General features: G+C 49.2%; 1 protein-coding gene across 1 annotated transcript in view; it reads right to left on the bottom strand.

Moving 5' to 3' along the window:
- Positions 1-27430, bottom strand: part of LOC115122123 (kinesin-like protein KIF1A) — a 223856-nt gene that overhangs the window by 35521 nt on the left and 160905 nt on the right. The window contains 12 exon segments of the mRNA XM_065009497.1: positions 4044-4149; positions 4314-4398; positions 4999-5065; positions 5750-5858; positions 6791-7009; positions 8206-8261; positions 9290-9408; positions 9598-9688; positions 9933-10098; positions 11819-11948; positions 15329-15414; positions 15642-15760. Of these exon segments, the coding sequence (XP_064865569.1) occupies positions 4044-4149; positions 4314-4398; positions 4999-5065; positions 5750-5858; positions 6791-7009; positions 8206-8261; positions 9290-9408; positions 9598-9688; positions 9933-10098; positions 11819-11948; positions 15329-15414; positions 15642-15760 (1353 nt within the window).

The raw sequence follows: 27430 nt of genomic DNA on the forward strand, positions 1-27430 counted from the left end.
GTTGGAGGGGGGGATAAAGCCTCTTTCAGTGGAAGAAGAGCGGGAGAGGAGGAGGGGTTGGAGGGGGGATAAAGCCTCTTTCAGTGGAAGAAGAGCGGGAGAGGAGGAGGGGTTGGAGGGGGGATAAAGCCTCTTTCAGTGGAAGAAGAGCGGGAGAGGAGGAGGGGTTGGAGGGGGGGGGGGATAAAGCCTCTTTCAGTGGAAGAAGAGCGGGAGAGGAGGAGGGGTTGGAGGGGGGGATAAAGCCTCTTTCAGTGGAAGAAGAGCGGGAGAGGAGGAGGGGTTGGAGGGGGGATAAAGCCTCTTTCAGTGGAAGAAGAGCGGGAGAGGAGGAGGGGTTGGAGGGGGGGGGGGGGATAAAGCCTCTTTCAGTGGAAGAAGAGCGGGAGAGGAGGAGGGGTTGGAGGGGGGATAAAGCCTCTTTCAGTGGAAGAAGAGCGGGAGAGGAGGAGGGGTTGGAGGGGGGGATAAAGCCTCTTTCAGTGGAAGAAGAGCGGGAGAGAGGAGGAGGGGTTGGAGGGGGGGATAAAGCCTCTTTCAGTGGAAGAAGAGCGGGAGAGGAGGAGGGGTTGGAGGGGGGGGGATAAAGCCTCTTTCAGTGGAAGAAGAGCGGGAGAGGAGGAGGGGTTGGAGGGGGGGGGGGATAAAGCCTCTTTGCGTGGAGGTTGGATGAACCAGTCAAGCTGTGCATCTTGGCCGTGCCAGCTTCATCAAGCGCTCTGACCCATAGTCGCCTCACTATGAGTGCCATGCATCAGCCTGTGTGCAAGTGTCCAACAGCTCCACCGTGTCTTACGAGCGATATATTCAGCATTAGGAACGGTGTCCGGTCACCTGTAGAAAGGACAGGAGCCGACCGAACACTCCTCTGGCACAGTTTTTAAAGAGTGTGTTGTGCTAGAGTGGATCCTCTGGGGGAGGCTGACATAGAAACAGAATGGATAGAACGGCCGTCGACCATTCAAGTCAACGATATGACATAATGTGTACGACTGGAGGCCATTGAGAGCTTCACCCGTGAGTTTACCAGTCAAATTGGCAGAGTTTAGAGGTTCCCGAAGCCCCTTCTATTCATTATGTGCCTGTGGCGTTTGCTCTGTGTCTGTGAGGTGTTGGTGGAGGGACGGGGAGAAAGGTAGGGGGTGGGGGGTGGGGGGGTGGGGGGACAAGGATGGTGTGGCTGGCTTTAGATGAGAGAATGTGTCTCCAGAGCACAGTACTCCGGAAGATTAACACATGCCAGCGTTTCCGTAGTGATCGTGATATTTCATTTTTTTGAATTCCCGCAGAGGACCGTGAATTCAAAAAAATGGCAGGAGAAACACAATTGATAATGAAACAGTGTTGGAGTGGTATTGTGTTTCCTTGGTTACGATGCAAATCTAACATTTTCAGAACTGTAAATGAACTGTATAGTATGAAACAGTTCAAAACAAGGTTATTAATTCCAACAAAATAACAACTGGAATGCTCCATATAACTTAAATATTGAATAGAATTTACACTACGTGGCTAAAAGTATGTGTACAGCTGCTCATCGAACATCTCATTCCATTGGAGTTGGTACCCCGTTGTGCTGCTATAACAGCCTCCAGTCTTCTGGGAAGGCTTTCCACTAGATGTTGGAACATTGCTGCTATAACAGGCCTCCAATCTTCTGGGAAGGCTTTCCACTAGATGTTGGAACATTGCTGCTATAACAGGCCTCCAGTCTTCTGGGAAGGCTTTCCACTAGATGTGGGAACATTGCTGCTATAAAAGCCTCCACTCTTCTGGGAAGACTTTCCACTAGATGTTGGAACATTGCTGCTATAACAGGCCTCCAATCTTCTGGGAAGGCTTTCCACTAGATGTTGGAACATTGCTGCTATAACAGCCTCCACTCTTCTGGGAAGGCTTTCCACTAGATGTTGGAACATTGCTGCTATAACAGGCCTCCAATCTTCTGGGAAGGCTTTCCACTAGATGTTGGAACATTGCTGTGGGGATTTGCTTCCATTCAGCCACAAGAGCATTAGTGAGGTCGGGCTCTGATGTTGGGCGATTATACCTGGCTCTCAGTCAGGTGTTCGATGGGGTTGAGGTCAGGGCTCTGTGCAGACCAGTCGTTCTTCCACACTGATCTCGACAAACTATTTCTGTATGGATCTCGCTTTGTGCACTGGGGCATTGTCATACTGAAATAGAAAAGGGCCTCCCACAAACTGTTGCCACAAAGTTGGAAGCACAGAATTGTCTAGAATGTCACTGTACTCTGTAGCGCTAAGATTTCCCTTCACTGGAACTAAGGGGCCTGAACAATAACAAAACAGCCCCAGACCATTATGCCTCCTCCACCAAACTTTACAGTTGGCACTATGCATTTGGGCAGGTATCGCTCTCCTGGCATCCGCCAAACCCAGATTCATCAGTCGGACTGCCAGATGGTGAAGCGTGATTCATCCCTCCAGAGAATGCGTTCCCACTGCTCCAGAGTCCAATGGCGGCGAGTTTTACACCACTCCAGCCAGACGCTTGGCATTGCACATAGTGATCTGAGGCTTGTGTGACGCTGCTCGGCCATGGAAACCCATTTTATGAAGCTCCTGACGAACAGTTATTGTGTTGACGTTGCTTGGAACTCGGACAGAGGACAGACGATTTTCAACGTGCTTCAGCACTCAACGGTCTGGTTCTGTGAGCTTGTGTGTTCTACCATTTTGCGGCTGAGCCGTTTTTGCTCCTAGACATTTCCACTTCACAATAACAGCACTTACAGTTGACCGGGGCAGCTCTAGCGAGGCAGAAATTTGACAGACTAGCAAAGGTGTCATCTTATGACTGTACCAGATTGAAAGTCACTGAGCTCTTCAGTAAGACCATTCTACTGACGATGTTTGTCTATGGAGATTGCATGGCTGTGTGCTCGATTTTGTACACCTGTCAGTAACAACGGGTGTGGCTGAATTAGCCAAATCCACTCATTTGAAGGGGTGTCCATATACTTTTGGCCATTTAGTGTATATTGTCAAATCATAACCAATCATCAAACATAACATAGTATTCAGTTGTCTTGTGGGTTATCTCTGATTATAAACTGGGTGGTTTGAGCCCTGAATGCTGATTGGCTGGCATCCGTGGTATATCAGACCATATACCACGGGTATGACCAAACATATATTTTTTACTGATCTAATTACACTGGTAACCAGTTTATAATAGTAATAAGGCACCTCAGGGGTTTGTGGTAAGGGCTGTGTCCAGGCACTCCGCGTTGCGTCGTGCCTAAGAACACCCCATAGCTGTAGTATATTGGCCATGTACCACACCCCCTCGTGCATTATAGATGAAATATACAGCGTTCCAAATGCAAGCCTATTCCCTGTATACTTCTTTGTGTTTGTGTGTTGGTCATAAGTAGTGCACTGTATAGGGAATAGGGTGCCATTGGAGATGCAGATAATGTCTATGGGTCCCTACGATGGCTAGAGTCTGGTAGGGTCCCTACGATGGCTAGAGTCTGGTAGGGCCCCTACGATGGCTAGAGTCTGGTAGAGTCCCTACGATGGCTAGAGTCTGGTAGGGTCCCTACGATGGCTAGAGTCTGGTAGGGCCCCTACGATGGCTAGAGTCTGGTAGGGTCCCTACGATGGGTAGAGTCTGGTAGGGTCCGTACGATGGCTAGAGTCTGGTAGGGTCCCTACGATGGGTAGAGTCTGGTAGGGTCCCTACGATGGCTAGAGTCTGGTAGGGCCCCTACGATGGGTAGAGTCTGGTAGGGCCCCTACGATGGCTAGAGTCTGGTAGGGTCCCTACGATGGCTAGAGTCTGGTAGGGTCCCTACGATGGGTAGAGTCTGGTAAGGTCCCTACGATGGCTAGAGTCTGGTAAGGTCCCTACGATGGCTAGAGTCTGGTAGGGCCCTTACGATGGGTAGAGTCTGGTAGGGCCCCTACGATGGGTAGAGTCTGGTAGGGTCCCTACGATGGGTAGAGTCTGGTAGGGTCCCTACGATGGCTAGAGTCTGGTAGGGTCCCTACGATGGCTAGAGTCTGGTTACATACCTGTCCTCCTGCATGGGCTTGACATGCCCAGCCGACAGGATGTTGAGTGACAGGATGTTGGGGTCTATGATGGCATCGTCCCCCTCGGGTGAGTTGCGGATACGACCTGGTGAGAGGAGGAGGAGGAGGAGGAGGAGGAGGAGGAGACGTTAGAATGGTGCGCTTGATAGATATTGATGTTGTTCATAACACAGACACATGGTACACAAACAGTCTTGAACCGACTCACCCACAGACACATGGTACACAAACAGTCTTGAACCGACTCACCCACAACCAGTTCCCGGACATCCTTCCACTCGATGTCTCCACCTGTCTCATGAACGATGGTCACAGTGACACGCCTCTGGATACCCTGAGAGGGGGAGTGAGCGAGAGAGGAAGCATCATGTTTAGAATGAGGAAGCATCATGTTCAGAATGAGGAAGCATCATGTTCAGAATGAGGAAGCATCATGTTCAGAAACAGGAAGCAGGAAGCATTATGTTCAGAATGAGGAAGCATCATGTTCAGAATGAGGAAGCATCATGTTCAGAATGAGGAAGCATTATGTTCAGAATGAGGAAGCAGCATGTTCAGAAAGAGGAAGCAGGAAGCATTATGTTCAGAAACAGGAAGCATCATGTTCAGAATGAGGAAGCATCATGTTCAGAAAGAGGAAGCAGGAAGCATCATGTTCAGAATGAGGAAGCATTATGTTCAGAAACAGGAAGCATTATGTTCAGAAACAGGAAGCATTATGTTCAGAAACAGGAAGCATCATGTTCAGAAACAGGAAGCATCATGTTCAGAAACAGGAAGCATCATGTTCAGAAACAGGAAGCATCATGTTCAGAAACAGGAAGCATCATGTTCAGAAACAGGAAGCATTATGTTCAGAAACAGGAAGCATTATGTTTATACAGAACACATCAGTTCAATTATAACGTACTTCTCCACTCCCTGAATGACCTACCTGGTGCAGCATGAATGTCCCATGGCAAGGCATGCCTCCTCTGTGGTCCACTCCTGCTGGGATGTAGCTGTAGGAAACAGAGACAACCATTGTTTATTTTCCTGCACAGTAACAAGACTCTCGTCGATTTCACTTTGGCCAATAAGTAGTTAATGCTGTTGCTGATATTGTTATTACTCTGGGTTCTTACGTAAACGTTCCACGTTGGGTAATAGATTTCTAAATGTAACATCGTCTGAGACTGCAGTCATCTTTAATTCATTTAGTTAACTCTTTCTTGAACTGCACTGTTGGTTTAAGGGCTTGTAAGTAAGTAAGTAAAAGTCTACACTTGTTGTATTCGGCGCATGTGACTAATAAAGTTTCATTTGATTTTGATTATTTGATAATTAATAGAACATTATTAAGAGTATATATAATGTTATAATATTGATCATGGATTAGCAGCGTCTGTTGAGGTGAAACTGGGGCTTTGCCTCTACGTCTACAGTACTGTGTCAATGTCCATACATCACTTAGAATATATTCCCAAACAATTGTTTCCCTCTAGATAGTATGGGGTAGTGTGAATATTGGAAGGTAGCCTATAGTAAGCATTTGAGCGTGGTGAGATGGAATACATCATGGAATTTAATATAGAGCACATATATAAGGTTTTATATACACTATAGAAATGTAGTATTAATATATTGTGTGTATATATATATATATATATATATATATATATATAGTATCTCTGTGGGATACTCACTCTCCACTGGCCTCCAGTTCGCAGATCTCAAAGAACACCATGAGGTCATACTTGCAGTGGCAGGGCCCGGCTGTAGGGCGCATCAGGGTAGTCAGCTTGGTGGCAGGGACTAAAAGGAGGAGGTGAAGGGAGACAAGGTTACCGCCAAGGACACTCACTCTCCAGTAGCAGGGAGAGCTGTGAAAGGAAGAAAGGCTTAAAAGAGAGAGGAGGGGGATGAGAATAACGCAGGGAGAGATGGAGGAACCACTCAGTACAGTCCTGCAGAAAGGCAGGGTAATGAATACAGCAGTCATCCCTTAACAATACAAGGATGTGCCTGTGAAAAATTACAATCTGCTAAAACTACCTATAATTATTTGGGTATATTTACGATATTTCTCAAGCGAATAATGGAATAACGCTTCTGGATAAGGGTATTGTTACAAAGTAGCTCAGGTCCTACAGAAAGAGAGGTCAAGGTGTGATCGATCAAAAGCACGCCGACACAGATCTTTTAAAAAACAACAAGCAATAAATGATTGTTCATGGTAACTACAGAAGCTGAAAGCCCATAGATCCATTTGAGGAAGAGATCACAGGAGGAACTCTCGGGGAAAAATCAACCAGACAGGATAACAGTAGACACACGACAAGGCACGAGAAGAGAGCCTGTGGAAAAATCCCTGAAACACAACCTCCTCTTTTTATATCAGTTGGTAAAACATCTATTTTTTTTATTTTTATACTGAACTCAGTTGATAACAGAATGTAGGAGCGACACATTAATGTGTTTGTCTATGACTACAATCTATTTGGTCATCTGTAGGTGCTAATTTAAGATGTCTGTTTCTTTATCTGATTTACAATTTATCATCTTGGCTGCATTTCCACAGTTCAGCCCAATTATGATGTTTTCCCCAATTATAAATCTGATCTGATTGGTCAAAAGTGTCATGAGATCAGATTTTGTCTGCCTGTGTAAAGGCACATCAGAGTGATATAAAAAGAGGTTTGTTTCAAGGGACTTTCATTGGCCCAGACACACAGACAGTAACCAACCCGGTTTCTGGGCTCTGATAACTGAACAGATAGAGAGGGGCGGGGCTGGAAGACTGGGTGGCCCCTCCCCCTCGAGGAGGAAAGAGGCAGCCAATCCGGCTGCAGACAGGGCGTGGCCTGACAGAGAGTCCACCAGCGCCCCATTGAACACCTCTGGGACCAGGTAGCGAATCAGCTCCAGCGTCTTCTCCCGGTCGGGCGGCGTCTCATCGTCTGCTACTTCACAGTCACATGTAGAGTAACACGTACCCAACAACATTGAACTGAGCTGACGTGACAATACACAATATAAGAGTACAGCCAATAGCATCAAGCGTGACATTACACAACATAAGAGTACAGCCAATAGCATCAAGCGTGACATTACATAGACTAACAGAACACGAGTACGGAGGCAATGCAACAGACATGCGCTGTAGGTAGCAACATAGAGTACTGTACACAGGCCATACAACAGAATGATACATACTGTATACTGTGTGCTGTATACTGTGTACTGTGTGCTGTGTACCGTGTGCTGTGTACTGTGTGCTGTGTGCTGTGTGCTGTGTACTGTGTGCTGTGTGCTGTGTACTGTGTGCTGTGTGCTGTGTGCTGTGTACTGTGTGCTGTTTACTGTGTGCTGTGTACTGTGTACTGTGTGCTGTGTGCTGTGTACTGTGTACTGTGTGCTGTGTACTGTGTGCTGTGTACTGTGTGTTGTGTACTGTGTGCTGTGTGCTGTGTAGTGTGTACTGTGTGCTGTGTACTGTGTACTGTGTGCTGTGTACTGTGTGTTGTGTACTGTGTGCTGTGTGCTGTGTAGTGTGTACCGTGTACTATCTGCTGTGTACTGTGTACCGTGTACTGTGTACTGTGTGCTGTGTACTGTGTGCTGTGTACCGTGTACTGTGTACTGTGTGCTGTGTAGTGTGTACCGTGTACTATCTGCTGTGTACTGTGTACCGTGTACTGTGTACTGTGTGCTGTGTACTGTGTGCTGTGTAGTGTGTACTGTGTACTGTGTGCTGCGTACCGTGTGCTGTGTACTGTGTGCTGTGTGCTGTGTACTGTGTGCTGTGTACTGTGTAGTGTGTACTGTGTACTGTGTGCTGTGTACTGTGTGCTGTGTGCTGTGTGCTGTGTAGTGTGTGCTGTGTACTGTGTGCTGTGTACTGTGTACTGTGTGCTGTGTACTGTGTGCTGTGTACTGTGTGCTGTGTAGTGTGTACTGTGTACTGTGTGCTGTGTACCGTGTGTTGTGTACTGTGTACCGTGTACTGTGTACTGTGTGCTGTGTACCGTGTACTGTGTACCGTGTACTATCTGCTGTGTACTGTGTACTGCTTCAAAATAAAAACAGACATATTTTTATGTAGATCCATTTTTGGGGGGGTTGAAGTCTATTTGTTTACTAAGACTGTTCTGGTGCTTACCTGGTTTGGACAGGGGCATGACTTTGGGGAACTGCCTTCTGCAGGGACGCAGAGGGCTGTTGGGAGAGAGACAGGTACAGTAAGTTATACAGTATGTTTACCGTCACATCAAAAAGACAGAAGAGAAGTTTTCCCCCAGAGCCTTCGTAGCGTTAAGATTATCGTTAGAACCTTCTAGTAACTTCTAGTAACAGAGGTGTTTCCCAGAAACTTTGTTCCTACCTTGGCTCTTATAGGACGACTGCACTTCCTGATTTGGCCTCAATTTAGATTTGGTTAATAAAGAAGTGGCCATGACTGATTTAAAACATGAGTTGTTCCCAGGCCGTCATTGTAAATAAGAATTTGTTCTTAACTGACTTGCCTAGTTAAATTAAATAAAATTGTGTGTGAATGATGTGCCCAATCTGTGACTTAGTATTGGGTAAGCCTAATAAACTACCTCAAGAGCCTATTTGCAACCATAGGTGGTTAATATATCTCCAGGAGATAATCCGTCACACACACAAACGTTCTCTCTACGTGCTTGTTTTGGGGGGAAACACACCTATCAAACGTTCTCTCTACGTTCTTGTTTTGGGGGGAAACATACCAATCAAACGTTCTCTTTACGTGCTTGTTTTGGGGGGAAACACACCTATCTAACGTTCTCTCTACGTGCTTGTTTTGGGGGGAAACACACCTATCGAACGTTCTCTTTACGTGCTTGTTTTGGGGGGGAAACACACCTATCGAACGTTCTCTCTACGTGCTTGTTTGGGGGGGAAACACACCTATCTAACGTTCTCTCTACGTTCTTGTTTTGGGGGGAAACCTACCAATCGAACGTTCTCTTTACGTTCTTATTGTTTTGGGGGGAAACACACCTATCGAACATTCTGTCTACGTGCTTGTTTTGAGGGGAAACACACCTATCGAACGTTCTCTCTACGTGCTTGTTTTGCGGGAAACACTCTTTGGCTTGTAAAAAATAACGACGACTCTGGTACGATCAACGTAACACTTAGGTTACATCGCAAGTGGGCAATGAGGCCCTGTCCATTACAATGAACATAATGACGAGAGTGACCAGCGACTACTGTACCTGATCAGGTCCTTGCACAGAGCAGGGAAGGGCTGTTTCTGGTAGTGACCAAACACCTCAAACACCATAGGCTGGGTCTTGATATAGTCCACAAAGGATTTGGTGACCTCTACAGCAATCTGTTAAACCAATAAATAGATAGCTAGTTATAAACATTTAAGAAACAAAAGCATATCTAACCATCACATTTGTGTATTTCATTCTTCATGCCATCTGCATACTGTAGTATTTACTGTAAAACACTTTGTGACAACTGCTGATGTGAAACACAGAGCTTTATAATTAAATGTGATTGATCGACTGCTTACGTTCTGTACGTGGTAGAAGCCCAGAGGAGGGCCTCGCCCTGTGTTCTTCAGAGGCTCTGTGGAAAAGGCCTCATCGTGACAGTGGATGAAACTGTAGGTAAACCCGAAAGAGAGAGAGAGAGAGAGAGAGAGAGAGAGAGAGAGAGAGAGGGAGAGAGAGAGGGGAGAGAGAGAGACAGAGAGAGAGAGAGAGAGAGAGAGAGAGAGAGAGAGAGAGAGAGAGAGAGAGAGAGAGGGAAGGGCTTGTTAGCTACCACTCACAGTCTGTTACGGAGGGTCTAATAGATCTGTTGATCTGAAAGATCTTAGAACCTACAACAACAACAACAACTTACTTGAACTGGCAGAAGATGTCCGCGTACTCTGCGGAGATGCTGGAGGCCTGGAGGACTGTCACCCTGAAGGTGAAGATGTTACCTATCCTCAGGTGTTCCAGGGCTCCGTCCAGAGCTCCTCCCTCCAGGTTGGTCTTCAGGGGGCTCTCCAACTCATCTGGACTGGCTACAGGAGGGGGAGAAGAAGAGACATTGAGTATATGTAGGGCGCGAATTCTCTCTGTAATACACTACCCTACATCCTTACAACTGTATATCTTCAGTGAATCTGTTGGTTCACTCTGGCACACTCTCATAAACACACTGCCTACCCGTACATGAATACATTTAACATAATGAATATAAGTACTGTACACGCAGACAGACCACACCCGCACAAACAGTTTGATGAGAGACCACAGCAGCCGAGGACAGTCAGTTTGATGAGAGACCAAAGCGGCTGAGGAGAGACAGTTTGATGAGACATCACAGCGGCTGAGGAGAGACAGTTTGATGAGGTACCACAGCGGCTGAGGAGAGACAGTTTGATGAGACATCACAGCAGCTGAGGAGAGACAGTTTGATGAGACATCACAGCAGCTGAGGAGAGACAGTTTGGTGAGACATCACAGCAGCTGAGGAGAGACAGTTTGATGAGACATCACAGCAGCTGAGGAGAGACAGTTTGATGAGACATCACAGCAGCTGAGGAGAGACAGTTTGATGAGACATCACAGCAGCTGAGACAAGAGACAGTTTGATGAGACATCACAGCGGCTGAGACAAGAGACAGTTTGATGAGGTACCACAGCAGCTGAGGAGAGACAGTTTGATGAGGTACCACAGCAACTGAGGAGAGACAGTTTGATGAGACATCACAGCAGCTGAGACAAGAGACAGTTTGATGAGACATCACAGCAGCTGAGGAGAGACAGTTTGATGAGACATCACAGCAGCTGAGGAGAGACAGTTTGGTGAGACATCACAGCGGCTGAGGAGAGACAGTTTGATGAGGTACCACAGCAGCTGAGGAGAGACAGTTTGATGAGACATCACAGCGGCTGAGGAGAGACAGTTTGATGAGAGACCAAAGCGGCTGAGGAGAGACAGTTTGATGAGACATCACAGCAGCTGAGGAGAGACAGTTTGATGAGACATCACAGCAGCTGAGGAGAGACAGTTTGGTGAGACATCACAGCGGCTGAGGAGAGACAGTTTGATGAGACATCACAGCAGCTGAGGAGAGACAGTTTGATGAGGCACCACAGCAGCTGAGGAGAGACAGTTTGATGAGACATCACAGCGGCTGAGGAGAGACAGTTTGATGAGACATCACAGCAGCTGAGGAGAGACAGTTTGATGAGACATCACAGCGGCTGAGGAGAGACAGTTTGATGAGACATCACAGCAGCTGAGGAGAGACAGTTTGGTGAGACATCACAGCAGCTGAGGAGAGACAGTTTGGTGAGACATCACAGCAGCTGAGGAGAGACAGTTTGATGAGACATCACAGCAGCTGAGGAGAGACAGTTTGATGAGACATCACAGCAGCTGAGGAGAGACAGTTTGATGAGACATCACAGCAGCTGAGGAGAGACAGTTTGATGAGACATCACAGCAGCTGAGGAGAGACAGTTTGGTGAGACATCACAGCAGCTGAGGAGAGACAGTTTGATGAGACATCACAGCAGCTGAGGAGAGACAGTTTGATGAGACATCACAGCAGCTGAGGAGAGACAGTTTGATGAGGTACCACAGCAACTGAGACAAGAGACAGTTTGATGAGGTACCACAGCAACTGAGACAAGAGACAGTTTGATGAGGTACCACAGCAACTGAGACAAGAGACAGTTTGATGAGGTACCACAGCAACTGAGACAAGAGACTACACAGCCAGTGGTCGTTACCCGCACAATTGTTGTTGTTGACCTCATCGGCCGAGGGTTCCATCCCTGAGTTCTGTCCCTCCCCTTCCACAAAACGCAGCTCTTCCTGGGACTCCCCGGTACGGGATAGACCAGTGGGGCACGACTCAGCCTGGAACTGACCACAAGGGACAGCATACAGTTAGCAAAGCTGGTAGGTAGGCCTAGTCACTGACTAGCCACAAGATAGCATACAGTCAACAAAGCTGGGAGGTAGGCCTAGTCACTGACTAGCCACAAGATAGCATACAGTTAGCAAAGCTGGGAGGTAGGCCTAGTCACTGACTAGCCACAAGATAGCATACAGTTAACAAAGCTGGGAGGTAGGCCTAGTCACTGACTAGCCACAAGATAGCATACAGTTAACAAAGCATGGAGGTAGGCCTAGTCACTGACTAGCCACAAGATAGCATACAGTTAACAAAGCTAGTAGGTAGGCCTAGTCACTGACTAGCCACAAGATAGCATACAGTTAGCAAAGCTGGTAGGTAGGCCTAGTCACTGACTAGCCACAAGATAGCATACAGTCAAGAAGCAAAGCTGGCATACAGAGGTGACCGTTAACAAGGCCTAGTCACTGACAGTTAGCCACAAGATAGCATACAGTTAGCAAAGCTAGAGGGGGTAGCCAGCTACTGGAGAGGGGGTAGGTTAACAAGGCTAGAGGGGTAGCCAGCTACTGAGTCACTGACTAGACCACAAGGGGGTAGCCAGCTACTGACAGTTAGCAAGGCAGGGGGTTAGTTAAAGGCTAGAGGTGGTAGGGAGAGGGGGGGTAGGCCCAGCTACTGACAGTTAGCAACTAGAGGGGTAGCCAGCTACTGACAGTTAAAGGCAAGCCAGCACTGGTTAACAAGGCTAGAGGGGTAGCCAGCTACTGCCTAGCCAGCTACTGACAGTTCAAGGCTAGAGGGGTAGCCACTAGCCACAAGGTAGCCAGCCACTGACAGTTAACAAGGCTAGTAGCCAGCTACTGGTAGCCAGCTACTGACAGTTAGCAAGGCCTAGTCACTGACTACTGACAAGCTAGAGGGGGTAGCCAGCTACTGACAGTTAGCAAGAGGGGGTAGCTGGTAGGTTAGCAAGGCTAGTCACTGACTAGCCAGCTAGTTAGCAAGGGGGTAGCCAGCTACTGACAGTTAACAGCAAGGCTAGAGGGGTAGCCAGCTACTGACCGTTGCAAGGCTAGAGGGGGAGCCAGACAGTTACAAGGCTAGAGGGGTACAGACAGTTAACAAGGCTAGAGGGGGTAGCCAGCCACTGACCGTTAACAAGGCTAGAGGGGGTAGCCAGCTACTGACAGTGAGAAAGGCTAGAGGTGGTAGCCAGCTACTGACAGTTAACAAGGCTAGAGGGGGTAGCCAGCACTGACTAGCCACAAGATAGCCAGCACTGACAGTTAGCAAGGCTAGCCAGACTGACCGTTGCCAATGGCTAGAGTAGCCAGCTACTGACAGTTAGAAAAGAGGGGTAGCCAGCTACTGACAGTTAACAAGGCTAGAGGGGGTAGCCAGCTACTGACAGTTAACAAGGCTAGAGGGGTAGCCAGCTACTGACAGTTAACAAGGCTAGAGGGGGTAGGCTGACAGTTAGCAAGGCTAGAGGGGTAGCCAGCTACTGACAGTTAGGCAGAGGGGGTAGCCAGCTACTGACAGTTAGCAAGGCTAGAGTTAACAAGGGGGTAGCCAGCTACTGACAGTTAGCAAGGCTAGAGGGGGTAGCCAGCTACTGACCGTTAACAAGGCTAGAGGGGGTAGCCAGCCACTGACCGTTAACAAGGCTAGAGGGGGTAGCCAGCTACTGACAGTGAGAAAGGCTAGAGGTGGTAGCCAGCTACTGTTAACAACAGGGGGTAGCCACTGCGTTAGGCTGACAGTTGAGCAAGGCTAGAGGTGGTAGGGGTAACAAGCCAGCTACTGACAGTTAGCAAGGCTAGAGGGGGTAGCCAGCTACTGACAGTTAGCAAAGAGGGGGTAGCCAGCTACTGACAGTTAGCAAGGCTAGAGGGGGTAGCCAGCTACTGACAGTTAGCAAGGCTAGAGGGGGTAGCCAGCTACTGACCGTTAACAAGGCTAGAGGGGGTAGCCAGCCACTGACCGTTAACAAGGCTAGAGGGGGTAGCCAGCTACTGACAGTGAGAAAGGCTAGAGGTGGTAGCCAGCTACTGACCGTTAACAAGGCTAGAGGGGGTAGCCAGCTACTGACAGTTAGCAAGGCTAGAGGGGGTAGCCAGCTACTGACAGTTAGCAAGGCTAGAGGGGGTAGCCAGCTACTGACAGTTAGCAAGGCTAGAGGGGGTAGCCAGCTACTGACAGTTAGCAAGGCTAGAGGTGGTAGCCAGCTACTGACAGTTAACAAGGCTAGAGGTGGTAGCCAGCTACTGACAGTTAACAAGGCTAGAGGTGGTAGCCAGCTACTGACAGTTAACAAGGCTAGAGGGGGTAGCCAGCTACTGACCGTTAACAAGGCTAGAGGTGGTAGCCAGCCACTGACCGTTAGCAAGGCTAGAGGGGGTAGCCAGCTACTGACAGTGAGAAAGGCTAGAGGGGGTAGCCAGCTACTGACAGTTAGCAAAGCTAGTGGGGGCAGCCTAGCCACTGACCGTTAGCAAAGCTAGCGGGGGCAGCCTAGCGACTGACCCTTTAGCAAAGCTAGTGGGGGCAGCCTAGCCACTGTCCGTTAGCAAAGCTAGTGGGGGCAGCCAGCTACTGACAGTTAGCAAAGAGGGGGTAGCCAGCTACTGACAGTTAGCAAGGCTAGAGGGGGTAGCCAGCTACTGACAGTTAGCAAAGCTAGTGGGGGCAGCCTAGCCACTGTCCGTTAGCAAAGCTAGTGGGGGCAGCCAGCTACTGACAGTTAGCAAAGCTAGTGGGGGCAGCCTAGCCACTGACCGTTAGCAAAGCTAGTGGGGGCAGCCTAGCCACTGACCGTTAGCAAAGCTAGTGGGGGCAGCCTAGCCACTGACCATTAGCAAATCTAAGAGCTCATAGATTTACATATAGATACTTTAGACATCGTATGGGTCCCATTAGGGTGTCTGTGAGAGCATGGTCAGCGCCAAAGGATGCCATCTCTATTTTGAAGTAGTACATTTTCTTCTACTAATACTTCTATGAGTTGGTAAACAAACTGAAAATGTGCATACTGCCCCCTAGAGGGTGTAGTCGGGAACAGGTTTAAAGACAATGATGATTTACTACCACCTGCAGTTATGGAATGTTTGCTCACAAGTATAATTAATTGGCTGATGTCGCATGATGACCTGGATGGAATCATGCGATCCTTCCATAACCCATAGGAAGTCCCACCCAGCTGACCGCTACTTCAAAATGGTGAAAGTCCTCAATAACGCTCAAGCTTTTGAGCACTAGAGTCCTCTATCTATCTCTATGACTCCCGACAGTTTAGCTAGTAAAACTAGGGGAGCTACATAGGCGCTGACTAGAGAAAACAGTGCCCGATATCCTCTGTGGGTTTGCTCGGGAGACGTACCTTCTCAAACTCCCGGTCCTCGAAGGAGATCTTGGCGGTGCCAGACTGACGGACACCGGATCCGTAGTCAGGTGCCTCCTCGTCAGCTGGAGGGAAACACAAAACACCTTCACTTGACTTCCTCTAGAAGTCACACTCAGTCTGTCCTAGAGAGTTAATCCCTACCTGAGCTAATATACTGGCTGTAATGTGGGTCTTATGAAGTTCCATGTACTGTACAGCTCCCTACGCTTTATGTTAGGCTATTAGCTTGTTGGCTGTATTGAGTTTGATTGATTGTAATGTGGGTGGAGGTCTATGGTCCAGGTTTTACCTGAGATTGCCTGTACAGCCACCCGGAGAAATCCTTTGACCTCTCCCTTCTCACTGATGACGGCCACACGATGGACCAGAGGCACAGGGTACAGCAGGTTACTCAGGTACACAAAGGCTCTGTAGGGGAGGGACACAGGGACACAGGGAGAGATGGAGAGGTGCAAAGAGGGGGAGAGAGAGAGAGAGAGAGAGAGAGGGAGAGAGAGGGGGACAGGGACACAGGGAGAGAGGGAGAGGTGCAGAGAGGGGGGAGAGAGAGAGAGATAGAGAGAGAGAAAGAGAGAGGGAGAGAGAGAGAGGGGGAGACAGGGACACAGGGAGAGAGGGAGAGGTGCAGAGAGAGAGAGGTGCAGAGAGGGGAGAGAGAGAGACAGTGAGAGAGAAAAGAGAAGAGAGAGAGAGAGAGAAAGAGAGAGAGAGAGGAAGAGAGAGGGGGGGAGACAGGGACACAGGGAGAGAGGGAGAGGTGCAGAGAGGGGGGAAAGAGAGAGAGAGGTGCAGAGAGGGGAGAGAGCGAGACAGTGAGAGAGAAAAGAGAAGAGAGAGAGAGAGAGAGAGAGAGCGAAAGTACCATTAGAGAGCTCAGAGAGACCAGAACAGTGAGAGAGATAACGTACAGAGATAATGAGATAATAACGGAACATTAACACAGCACGAGACAAACACACCAAGCTGCAAAGCAACCAAACAGAAGCCGGGACTGCACTCGACTGGACAGCTCTGGTGATGACCATGGCTACCCTTTACTATTCCCTCTATGGGTGTGTCTGGTCAACATAATAGCTTTAGGTCAAGATAACAGCGGGACAATTAAGGAGCAGGAGGGAGGCTGTGTTTTTAGTTTTTGAGAGCTTGGTGAGGCTAAGGAGCATGTTATGCCGAAGGTGAAACTACTGTATGTCTCTCTCTCTCTCTCTCTCTCTCTCTCTCTCTATATATATATATATATATATGTGAAGCTTCAACTGACTGCGACACAGCCTACAGTAGGCCTATGTCTTGATGGGGACAGACACCTCAGAATCCATTCAGTCTGTCTGTCTGTCCAGCCAACTACAGCATGGGGAGAGCTCATCACTACATCCTTTACAAGTAACAATACAGTGAAATCTTAGACGCTCTGAAAGTCTGTAATTATCATCACAAGAGATTTGTTGAAGAGATTTAAAGCAGATGTGGGGACATCTTCTTGAGGATATTTAGTTTCATTCTCTTGTCAGAGACCGTAGCTCCTACAATCTGTACCAGGCTGTAGGGTTAGCTCTTATATTCTGTACCAGGCTGTAGGTTTAGCTCTTATACTCTGTACCAGGCTGTAGGGTTAGCTCTTATATTCTGTACCAGGCTGTAGGGTTAGCTCTTATATTCTGTACCAGGCTGTAGGGTTAGCTCTTATATTCTGTACCAGGCTGTAGGGTTAGCTCTTATACTCTGTACCAGGCTGTAGGGTTAGCTCTTATACTCTGTACCAGGCTGTAGGGTTAGCTCTTATACTCTGTACCAGGCTGTAGGGTTAGCTCTTATACTCTGTACCAGGGTGTAGGGTTATAGCTCTTATACTCTGTACCAGGCTGTAGGGTTAGCTCTTATATTCTGTAACATACTTTAGGCCTACAATTTTGTCTTGCAGTCGAGGACCACATTTCCCAAGAACCAATGGGGCGGGTAGACATTTAAGGGGTAAAGGAGTGGTAGAAAAGGGTAGGCAAACAACTAGATTGGTGAGGTGTAAAGAAGGCATGCTCGGGACAAAAAGAAAGGCCTTCTTAACTCAAATTAATAAAATAAAAAATAAATAAAAATTGAGCAGAAACGAAACATGGCTAAAAGCTTGAACCAACAGCCAACAGCTTGAAATGTGTTACGACGGGGGGAAAAGGACGACACCATAAACACAAAATACGCCTCTCCCACGAGGGATAAGAGCGTCTGCTAAATGACTTAAATGTAAATGTAAATGAGTAGAGGTGCTGGTTTGTGCAAAGAGAAGGGGAGCCAATTCCCATGTCAAATTTTAACAACAAAAAAAACAAAAAAAGTCCAAATAAAGAATATTGTGCTCTGGCATGCCTAAAAGAGACAGCTGTAGTAGAAACCAGCTCTTTCATCATTGAGATATTGAGTCTTCCTGAATCAGTTGTTTCACATGAATCATTTTGATGAATCATTTGATGATTAAGTTTCTACTTATCATCAAGAGAACATTCATGTGATGTGGCAAAGACATCTAGCCATGGAGTGGCTGCCGTTTGCATTATGCACAAACGGATGTCAGAAGATATATGAGACATGTTAGTGTTTAAGATGATGGTCTCCTTATTATTTCTTATTTTACATATATATATTTTCCTTTTCTTTTCACAAAAAGGTGAGACACACACCTCAAGCATTCGTTGAGCGACAACTTTGCTTGGATTACAACTAAAGCGAAAGTGGCACGGATGGATCCACCAATGAACCATGGAACCACGGATGGATCCACCAATGAACCATGGATGGATCCACCAATGAACCATGGAACCACGGATGGATCCACCAATGAACCATGGAGCCATGGATGGATCCACCAATGAACCATGGAACCATGGATGGATCCACCAATGAACCATGGATGGATCCAATGAACCATGGAACCATGGATGGATCCACCAATGAATCATGGAGCCATGGATGGATCCACCAATGAACCATGGAGCCATGGATGGATCCACCAATGAACCATGGAGCCATGGATGGAACCAATGAACCATGGATGGATCCACCAATGAACCATGGAATGGATGGATCCACCAATGAACCATGGAACCATGGATGGATCCACCAATGAACCATGGATGGATCCACCAATGAACCATGGAACCATGGATGGATCCACCAATGAATCATGGAGCCATGGATGGATCCACCAATGAACCATGGAGCCATGGATGGATCCACCAATGAACCATGGAACCATGGATGGATCCACCAATGAACCATGGATGGATCCACCAATGAACCATGGAGCCATGGATGGATCCACCAATGAACCATGGAGCCATGGATGGATCCACCAATGAACCATGGATGGATCCACCAATGAACCATGAAACCATGGATGGATCCACCAATGAACCATGGAGCCATGGATGGATCCACCAATGAACCATGGAACCATGGATGGATCCACCAATGAACCATGGATGGATCCACCAATGCGTACAGGTGCAGCGTCATCATCAAGAAGGATGTCAAGCCACTATCACATCCTTCTTGGTGTGATCTGTGTAGTCTAGATCAAGCCCTGGTGTGATCTGTGTTGCCTAGATCAAGCCCTGTTGTGATCTGTGTAGCCTAGATCAAGCCCTGGTGTGATCTGTGTAGCCTAGATCAAGCCCTGGTGTGATCTGTGTAGTCTAGATCAAGCCCTGGTGTGATCTGTGTAGCCTAGATCAAGCCCTGTTGTGATCTGTGTAGCCTAGATCAAGCCCTGGTGTGATCTGTGTAGCCTAGATCAAACCCCGGTGTGATCTGTGTAGCCTAGATCAAGCTCAGATGTGTTCTGTGTAGCCTGGATCAAACTCTGATGTGATCTGTGTAGCCTAGATCAAGCTCCGATGTGATCTGTGTAGCCTAGATCAAGCCCTGATGTGAAAGTAAGAAACAGTTTAAGGTAAATGCTTACAAGACAATTAATTTCTGATGAGATTCAAAAGTATGAAAATGATAAAGACAAGAATGAAAGCCCCAAAATGTCTACCAATTTATTTAGATATTTGTTCCATCTTTGGCGTATGATAGTTAAAGAAGAAGCCTTATTCACGAAAATAACAGTGTGGCTGGTAATTACCAATGATGACATTTCTCCCTGAGAACCGAGGCAAGGAGTGCTGTCTGACGCAGCTAGATTAACGTGAGCTGGAGTGCTAACAGCTATAATTTTTAGGGAGTGCCTCTAATTGCGTAATTCATGAAAGGGCAGTTTGGCTTCTAGGGAGCTGGTAGGGAGCTGGTAGGGAGATGGTAGGGAGCTTGTAGGGAGATGGTAGGGAGCTGGTAGGGAGCTGGAAAGGAGCTGGTAGGTAGTTGGTAAGGAGTTGTTAGGGAGCTGGTAGGGAGATGGTAGGGAGCTGGTAGGGAGCTTCTAGAGAGCTGGTAGGGAGCTGGAAAGGAGCTGGAAAGGAGCTGGTAGGGAACTGGTAGGGAAATGGTAGGGAGCTGGTAGGGAGATGGTAGGGAGCTGGTAGGGAGATGGTAGGGCGCTGATAGGGAGCTGGTAGGGAGATGGTAGGTAGCTTGTAGGGAGATGGTAGGGAGCTGGTAGGGAGCTGGAAAGGAGCTGGTAGGTAGTTGGTAAGGAGTTGGTAGGGAGCTGGTAGGGAGATGGTAGGGAGCTGGTAGGGAGCTTCTAGGGAGCTGGTAGGGAGCTGGAAAGGAGCTGGAAAGGAGCTGGTAGGGAGTTGGTAGGGAAATGGTAGGGAGCTGGTAGGGAGATGGTAGGGGGCTGGTAGGGAGATGGTAGGGCGCTGATAGGGAGCTGGTAGGGAGATGGTAGGGAGCTTGTAGGGAGATGGTAGGGAGCTGGTAGATAGCTGGAAAGGAGCTGGTAGGTAGTTGGTAAGGAGCTGGTAGGGAGATGGTAGCGAGCTGGTAGGGAGCTTCTAGGGAGCTGGTAGGGAGCTGGAAAGGAGCTGGAAAGGAGCTGGTAGGGAGCTGGTAGGGAAATGGTAGGGAGCTTTTAGGGAGATGGTAGAGAGATGGTAGGGGGCTGGTAGGGAGATGGTAGGGCGCTGATAGGGAGCTGGTAGGGAGCTGGTGCGGAGCTTCTAGGGAGCTGGTAGGGAGCTGGTAGGGAGCTGGTAGGGAGCTTGTAGGGAGCTGGTAGGGAGATGGTAGGGAGCTTGTAGGGAGCTGGTAGGGAGATGGTAGGGAGCTTCTAGGGAGCTGGTAGGGAGCTGGTAGGGAGATGGTAGGGAGCTCGTAGGGAGATGGTAGGAAGCTTCTAGGGAGCTGGTAGGGAGATGGTAGGGAATCGGTAGGGAGCTTCGAAGGAGCTGGTAGGGAGCTGGTAAGGAGCAGTTAGGGAACTGTTAGGGAGCTGGTAGGGAGCTTCTATGGAGCTGGTAGGGAGCTTTTAGGGAGCTGGTAGGGAGCTTTTAGGGAGATGGTAAGGAGCTGGTAGGAAGCTGGTAGGGTGATGGTAGGGTACTTCTAAGGAGCTGGTATGGAGGTGGTAGGGATCTGTTAGGGAATTGATAGGGAGCTGGTAGGGAGCTTTGAGTGAGATGGTAGCGATCTGGTAGGGAGCTGGTAGGGAGCTTCTAGGGAGCTTGTAGGGAGCTTTTAGGGAGCTGGTAGGGAGCTTCTAGGGAGCTGGTAGGGAGCTTCTAGGGAGCTGGTAGGGAGCTTTTAGGGAGCAGGTAGGGCGCTTCTAGGGGGCTGGTAGGGAGCTGGTAGGGAGCTGGTAGGGAACTTTTAGGGTGATGGTGGGGATCTGGTAGGGAGCTGGTAGGGAGCTTCTAGGGAGCTGGTAGGGAGCTTTAGGAGCTGGTAGGGAGCTTCTAGGGAGCTTCTAGGGAGCTGGTAGGGAGCTTCTAGGGAGCTGGTAGGGAGCTGGTAGGGGGCTGGTAGGGAACTTTTAGGGAGATGGTAGGGACCTGGTAGGGAGCTTCTAGGGAGCTGGTAGGGAGCTTCTAGGGAGCTGGTAGGGAGCTGGTAGGGAGCTGGTAGAGAGCTGGTAGGGAGTTGGTAGGGAGCTTCTAGGGAGCTTCTTATGAGCTGGTATGGAGGTGGTAGGGAGCTGGTAGGGAGATTCTAGGGAGATTCTTAGGAGCTGGTATGGAGGTGGTAGGGAGCTGTTAGGGAGCTGTTAGGGAGATGGTAGGGAGCTGGTAGGGAGCTTCTAGGGAGCTGGTAGGGAGCGTTTAGGGAGCTAGTAGGGAGCTGGTACGGAGCTGGAAAGGAGCTGGCAGGGAGCTTTTAGGGAGATGGTAGGGAGCTTCTATGGACCTGGTAGGGAGTTCCTAGGGAGCTGGTAGGGAGCTGGTAGGGAGCTGGAAAGGAGCTGGTAGGGAGCTGGTAGGGAGCTTCTTATGAGCTGGTATGGAGGTGGTAGGGAGCTTGTAGGGAGATGTTAGGGAGCTTCTAGGTAGATTCTTAGGAGCTGGTTTGGAGGTGGTAGGGAGCTTGTAGGGAGATGGTAGGGAGCTGGTAGGGAGCTGGAAAGGAGCTGGTAGGTAGTTGGTAAGGAGCTGGTAGGGAGCTGGTAGGGAGATGGTAGGGAGCTGATAGGGAGCTGGTAGGGAGATGGTAGGGAGCTTGTAGGGAGATGGTAGGGAGCTGGTAGGGAGCTGGAAAGGAGCTGGTAGGTAGTTGGTAAGGAGCTGGTAGGGAGCTGGTAAGGAGCTGGTAGGGAGCTGGTAGGGAGATGGTAGGGAGCTGGTAGGGAGCTTCTAGGGAGCTGGTAGGGAGCTGGAAAGGAGCTGGTAGGGAGCTGGTAGGGAAATGGTAGGGAGCTTTTATGGAGATGGTAGAGAGATGGTAGGGGGCTGGTAGGGAGATGGTAGGGCGCTGATAGGGAGCTGGTAGGGAGCTGGTGCGGAGCTTCTAGGGAGCTGGTAGGGAGCTGGTAGGGAGCTGGTAGGGAGCTTGTAGGGAGCTGGTAGGGAGCTTGTAGGGAGCTGGTAGGGAGATGGTAGGGAGCTTGTAGGGAGCTGGTAGGGAGATGGTAGGGAGCTTCTAGGGAGCTGGTAGGGAGATGGTAGGGAGATGGTAGGAAGCTTCTAGGGAGCTGGTAGGGAGATGGTAGGGAATCGGTAGGGAGCTTCGAATGAGCTGGTAGGGAGCTGGTAAGGAGCTGTTAGGGAACTGTTAGGGAGATGGTGGGGATCTGGTAGGGAGCTGGTAGGGAGCTTCTAGGGAGATGGTAGGGGGCTGGTAGGAAGCTGGTAGGGTGATGGTAGGGTACTTCTAAGGAGCTGGTATGGAGGTGGTAGGGATCTGTTAGGGAATTGTTAGGGAGCTGGTAGGGAGCTTTGAGTGAGATGGTAGCGATCTGGTAGGGAGCTGGTAGGGAGCTTCTAGGGAGCTGGTAGGGAGCTTTTAGGGAGCAGGTAGGGCGCTTCTAGGGAGCTGGTAGGGAGCTGGTAGGGAACTTTTAGGGAGATGGTGGGGATCTGGTAGGGAGCTGGTAGGGAGCTTCTAGGGAGCTTTTAGGGAGCTGGTAGGGAGCTTCTAGGGAGCTGGAAAGGAGCTGGTAGGGAGCTGGTAGGGAGCTTCTGGGGAGCTGGTAGGGAGCTTTTAGGGAGCTGTTAGGGAGCTTCTAGGGAGCTGGTAGGGAGCTGGTAGGGAGCTGGTAGGGAGCTTCTGGGGAACTTCTTAGGAGCTGGTATGTAGGTGGTAGGGAGCTGGTAGGGAGTTTCTAGGGAGCTTCTTAGGAGCTGGTATGGAGGTGGTAGGGAGCAGTTAGGGAGATGTTAGGGACTGGTAGGGAGCTTCTAGAGAGCTGTTAGGGAACTTTTAGGGAGCTGGTAGGTGGCTTTTAGGGAGATGGTAGGGTGCTTCTAAGGAGCTGGTATGGAGGTGGTAGGGAGCTGGTAGGGAGATTCTAGGGAGATTCTTAGGAGCTGGTATGGAGGTGGTAGGGAGCTGTTAGGGAGCTGTTAGTGAGATGGTAGGGAGCTGGTAGGGAGCTTCTAGGGAGCTGGTAGGGAGCTTTTAGGAAGCTAGTAGGGAGCTGGTACGGAGCTGGAAAGGAGCTGTCAGGGAGCTTTTAGGGAGATGGTAGGGAGCTTCTATGTACCTGGTAGGGAGTTCCTAGGGAGCTGGTAGGGAGCTGGTAGGGAGCTGGAAAGGAGCTGGTAGGGAGCTGGTAGGGAGCTTCTTATGAGCTGGTATGGAGGTGGTAGGGAGCTTGTAGGGAGATGGTAGGGAGCTTCTAGGTAGATTCTTAGGAGCTGGTATGGAGGTGGTAGGGAGCTTGTAGGGAGATGGTAGGGAGCTGGTAGGGAGCTGGTAGGGAGATGGTAGGGAGCTGATAGGGAGCTGGTAGGGAGATGGTAGGGAGCTTGTAGGGAGATGGTAGGGAGATGGTAGGGGGCTGGTAGGGAGATGGTAGGGCGCTGATAGGGAGCTGGTAGGGAGCTGGTGCGGAGGTTCTAGGGAGCTGGTAGGGAGCTGGTAGGGAGCTGGTAGGGAGCTTGTAGGGAGCTGGTAGGGAGATGGTAGGGAGCTTGTATGGAGCTGGTAGGGAGATGGTAGGGAGCTTCTAGGGAGCTGGTAGGGAGATGGTAGGGAATCGGTAGGGAGCTTCGAAGGAGCTGGTAGGGAGCTGGTAAGGAGCTGTTAGGGAACTGTTAGGGAGCTGGTAGGGAGCTTCTATGGAGCTGGTAGGGAGCTTTTAGGGAGCTGGTAGGGAGCTTTTAGGGAGATGGTAGGGAGCTGGTAGGAAGCTGGTAGGGTGATGGTAGGGTACTTCTAAGGAGCTGGTATGGAGGTGGTAGGGATCTGTTAGGGAATTGTTAGGGAGCTGGTAGGGAGCTTTGAGTGAGATGGTAGCGATCTGGTAGGGAGCTGGTAGGGAGCTTCTAGGGAGCTGGTAGGGAGCTTTTAGGGAGCTGGTAGGGAGCTTCTAGGGAGCTGGTAGGGAGCTTCTAGGGAGCTGGTAGGGAGCTTTTAGGGAGCTGGTAGGGAGCTGGTAGGGGGCTGGTAGGGAACTTTTAGGGAGATGGTAGGGACCTGGTAGGGAGCTTCTATGGAGCTGGTAGGGAGCTTCTAGGGAGCTGGTAGAGAGCTGGCAGGGAGTTGGTAGGGAGCTTCTAGGGAGCTTCTTAGGAGCTGGTATGGAGGTGGTAGGGAGCTGGTAGGGAGATTCTAGGGAGATTCTTAGGAGCTGGTATGGAGGTGGTAGGGAGCTGTTAGGGAGATGGTAGGGAGCTGGTAGGGAGCTTCTAGGGAGCTGGTAGGGAGCTTTAGGGAGCTAGTAGGGAGCTGGTACGGAGCTGGAAAGGAGCTGGCAGGGAGCTTTTAGGGAGATGGTAGGGAGCTTCTATGTACCTGGTAGGGAGTTCCTAGGGAGCTGGTAGGGAGCTGGAAAGGAGCTGGTAGGGAGCTGGTAGGGAGCTTCTTATGAGCTGGTATGGAGGTGGTAGGGAGCTTGTAGGGAGATGGTAGGGAGCTTCTAGGTAGATTCTTAGGAGCTGGTATGGAGGTGGTAGGGAGCTGTTAGGGAGCTGGTAGGGAGATGGTAGGGAGCTTGTAGGGAGCTTCTAGGGAGCTGTTAGGGAACTGTTAGGGAGCTGGTAGGGAGCTTGTAGGGAGCTTTTAGGGAGCTGGTGGGGAGCTTTTAGGGAGATGGTAGGGAGCTTCTAAGGAGCTGGTATGGAGGTGGTATGGAGCTAGTAGGGAGCTGGAAGGGAGCTGGAAGGGAGCTTTTAGGGAGATGGTAGGGAGCTTCTAAGGACCTGGTAGGGAGCAGGTAGGGAGCTTCTAGGGAGCTGGTAGGCAGCTTCTATGGAGCTTGTAGGGAGCTGGTAGGGAGCTGGTAGGGAGCTTCTGGGGAGCTGGTAGGGAGCTTTTAGGGAGCTGGTAGGGAGCTTCTAGGGAGCTGGTAGGGAGCTTCTAGGGAGCTGGTAGGGAGCTTCTAGGGAGCTGGTAGGGAGCTGGTAGGGAGCTTCTGGGGAGCTTCTTAGGAGCTGGTATGTAGGTGGTAGGGAGCTGGTAGGGAGTTTCTAGGGAGCTTCTTAGGAGCTGGTATGGAGGTGGTAGGGAGCTGTTAGGGAGATGTTAGGGACTGGTAGGGAGCTTCTAGGGAGCTGTTAGGGAACTTTTAGGGAGCTGGTAGGTGGCTTTTAGGGAGATGGTAGGGTGCTTCTAAGGAGCTGGTATGGAGGTGGTAGGGAGCTAGTAGGGAGCTGGTAGGGAGCTTTTAGGGAGATGGTAGGGAGCTTCCAAGGACCTGGTAGGGAACTGGTAGGGAGCTTCTAGGGAGCTGGTAGGGAGCTTCTAGGGAGCTGGTAGGGAACTTTTAGGAAGATGGTAGGGATCTGGTAGGGAGCTGGTAGGGAGCTTCTATGGAGCTGGTAGGGAGCTTTTAGGGAGCTGGTAGGGAGCTTTTAGGGAGCTGGTAGGGAGCTTCTAGGGAGCTGGTAGGGAGCTTCTAGGGAGCTGGTAGGGAGCTTTTAGGGAGCTGGTAGGGATCTGGTAGGGAGCTGGTAGGGAACTGTTAGGGAGCTGGTAGGGAGCTTCTAGGGAGCTGGTAGGGAGCTTCTAGGGAGCTGGTAGGGAGCTTTTAGGGAGATGGTAGGGATCTGGTAGGGAGCTGTTGGGAGCTGGTACGTAGCTGTTAGGGATCTGTTGGGAGCTGGTAGGGAGCTGGTAGTGACCTGGTAGGGTCTACCTCGGAGCTCATAGGAACTAAGTCTAAAGGGGCATTCACACCCAAATGGTTTGGTGTGTTTTTTTCTGAACTAATTTACCCACTTAGATGGGTTCGCTTGGACTGGTGTGAAGTCTATCCACACTAAACAACACATGTGGTTTGCTTTAAAAGGGTGATGGTCTCAGTCTGATTCAATTCGTACTGTGGTGCGCTTTCAGGTGAGAAAATAGTCCGGATCAAACACAGGTTGCATCATAACTTGATATCTCTTATTATGTGAACGTAGCATCAGGTGCTTCATGATAATCCAGCCTGGTCAGCCGATAATCATAGATCGATTTAACTTCAGCATTTTTTGTCCAATAAACAAATTACTTGCATGGACACATTGTTTAGTTGAGGATATTTTACATTTGGCAACGTGAAACCAACTGGACCAAATGTATGTGATTGGAAACTATGTGTGAAAGATCCTGAAAGAGCTGAGGCAAGGACTACTGTCTGAAGCTAACAGCTAGCATGCTGTCTGAAGCTAACAGCTAGCATGCTGTCTGAAGCTAACAGCTAGCATGATGTCTGAAGCTAACAGCTAGCATGCTGTCTAAAGCTAACAGCTAGCATGCTGTCTGAAGCTAACAGCTAGCATGCTGTCTGAAGCTAACAGCTAGCATTTAAGAGCTATAGTTTTAAGTCAGGGAGGGACTTATATAGTTATAGTCAGGGAGGGACTTATATAGTTATAGTCAGGGAGGGACTTATATAGTTATAGTCAGGGAGGGACTTATATAGTTATAGTCAGGGAGGGACTTATATAGTTATAGTCAGGGAGGGACTTATATAGTTATAGTCAGGGAGGGTCTTATATAGTTATAGTCAGGGAGGGTCTTATATAGTTATAGTCAGGGAGGGACTTATATAGTTATAGTCAGGGAGGGTCTTATATAGTTATAGTCAGGGAGGGACTTATATAGTTATAGTCAGGGAGGGTCTTATATAGTTATAGTCAGGGAGGGTCTTATATAGTTATAGTCAGGGAGGGTCTTATATAGTTATAGTCAGGGAGGGTCTTATATAGTTATAGTCAGGGAGGGACTTATATAGTTATAGTCAGGGAGGGTCTTATATAGTTATAGTCAGGGAGGGACTTATATAGTTATAGTCAGGGAGGGTCTTATATAGTTATAGTCAGGAGGGTCTTATATAGTTATAGTCAGGGGAGGGACTTATATAGTTATAGTCAGGGAGGGTCTTATATAGTTATAGTCAGGGAGGGTCTTATATAGTTATAGTCAGGGAGGGTCTTATATAGTTATAGTCAGGGAGGGTCTTATATAGTTATAGTCAGGGAGGGTCTTATATAGTTATAGTCAGGGAGGGAGGGTCTTATATAGTTATAGTCAGGGAGGGTCTTATATAGTTATAGTCAGGGA

This window comes from Oncorhynchus nerka, linkage group LG25 (genome assembly GCF_034236695.1).
Source record: "Oncorhynchus nerka isolate Pitt River linkage group LG25, Oner_Uvic_2.0, whole genome shotgun sequence".
Classification (NCBI taxonomy): domain Eukaryota; kingdom Metazoa; phylum Chordata; class Actinopteri; order Salmoniformes; family Salmonidae; genus Oncorhynchus; species Oncorhynchus nerka.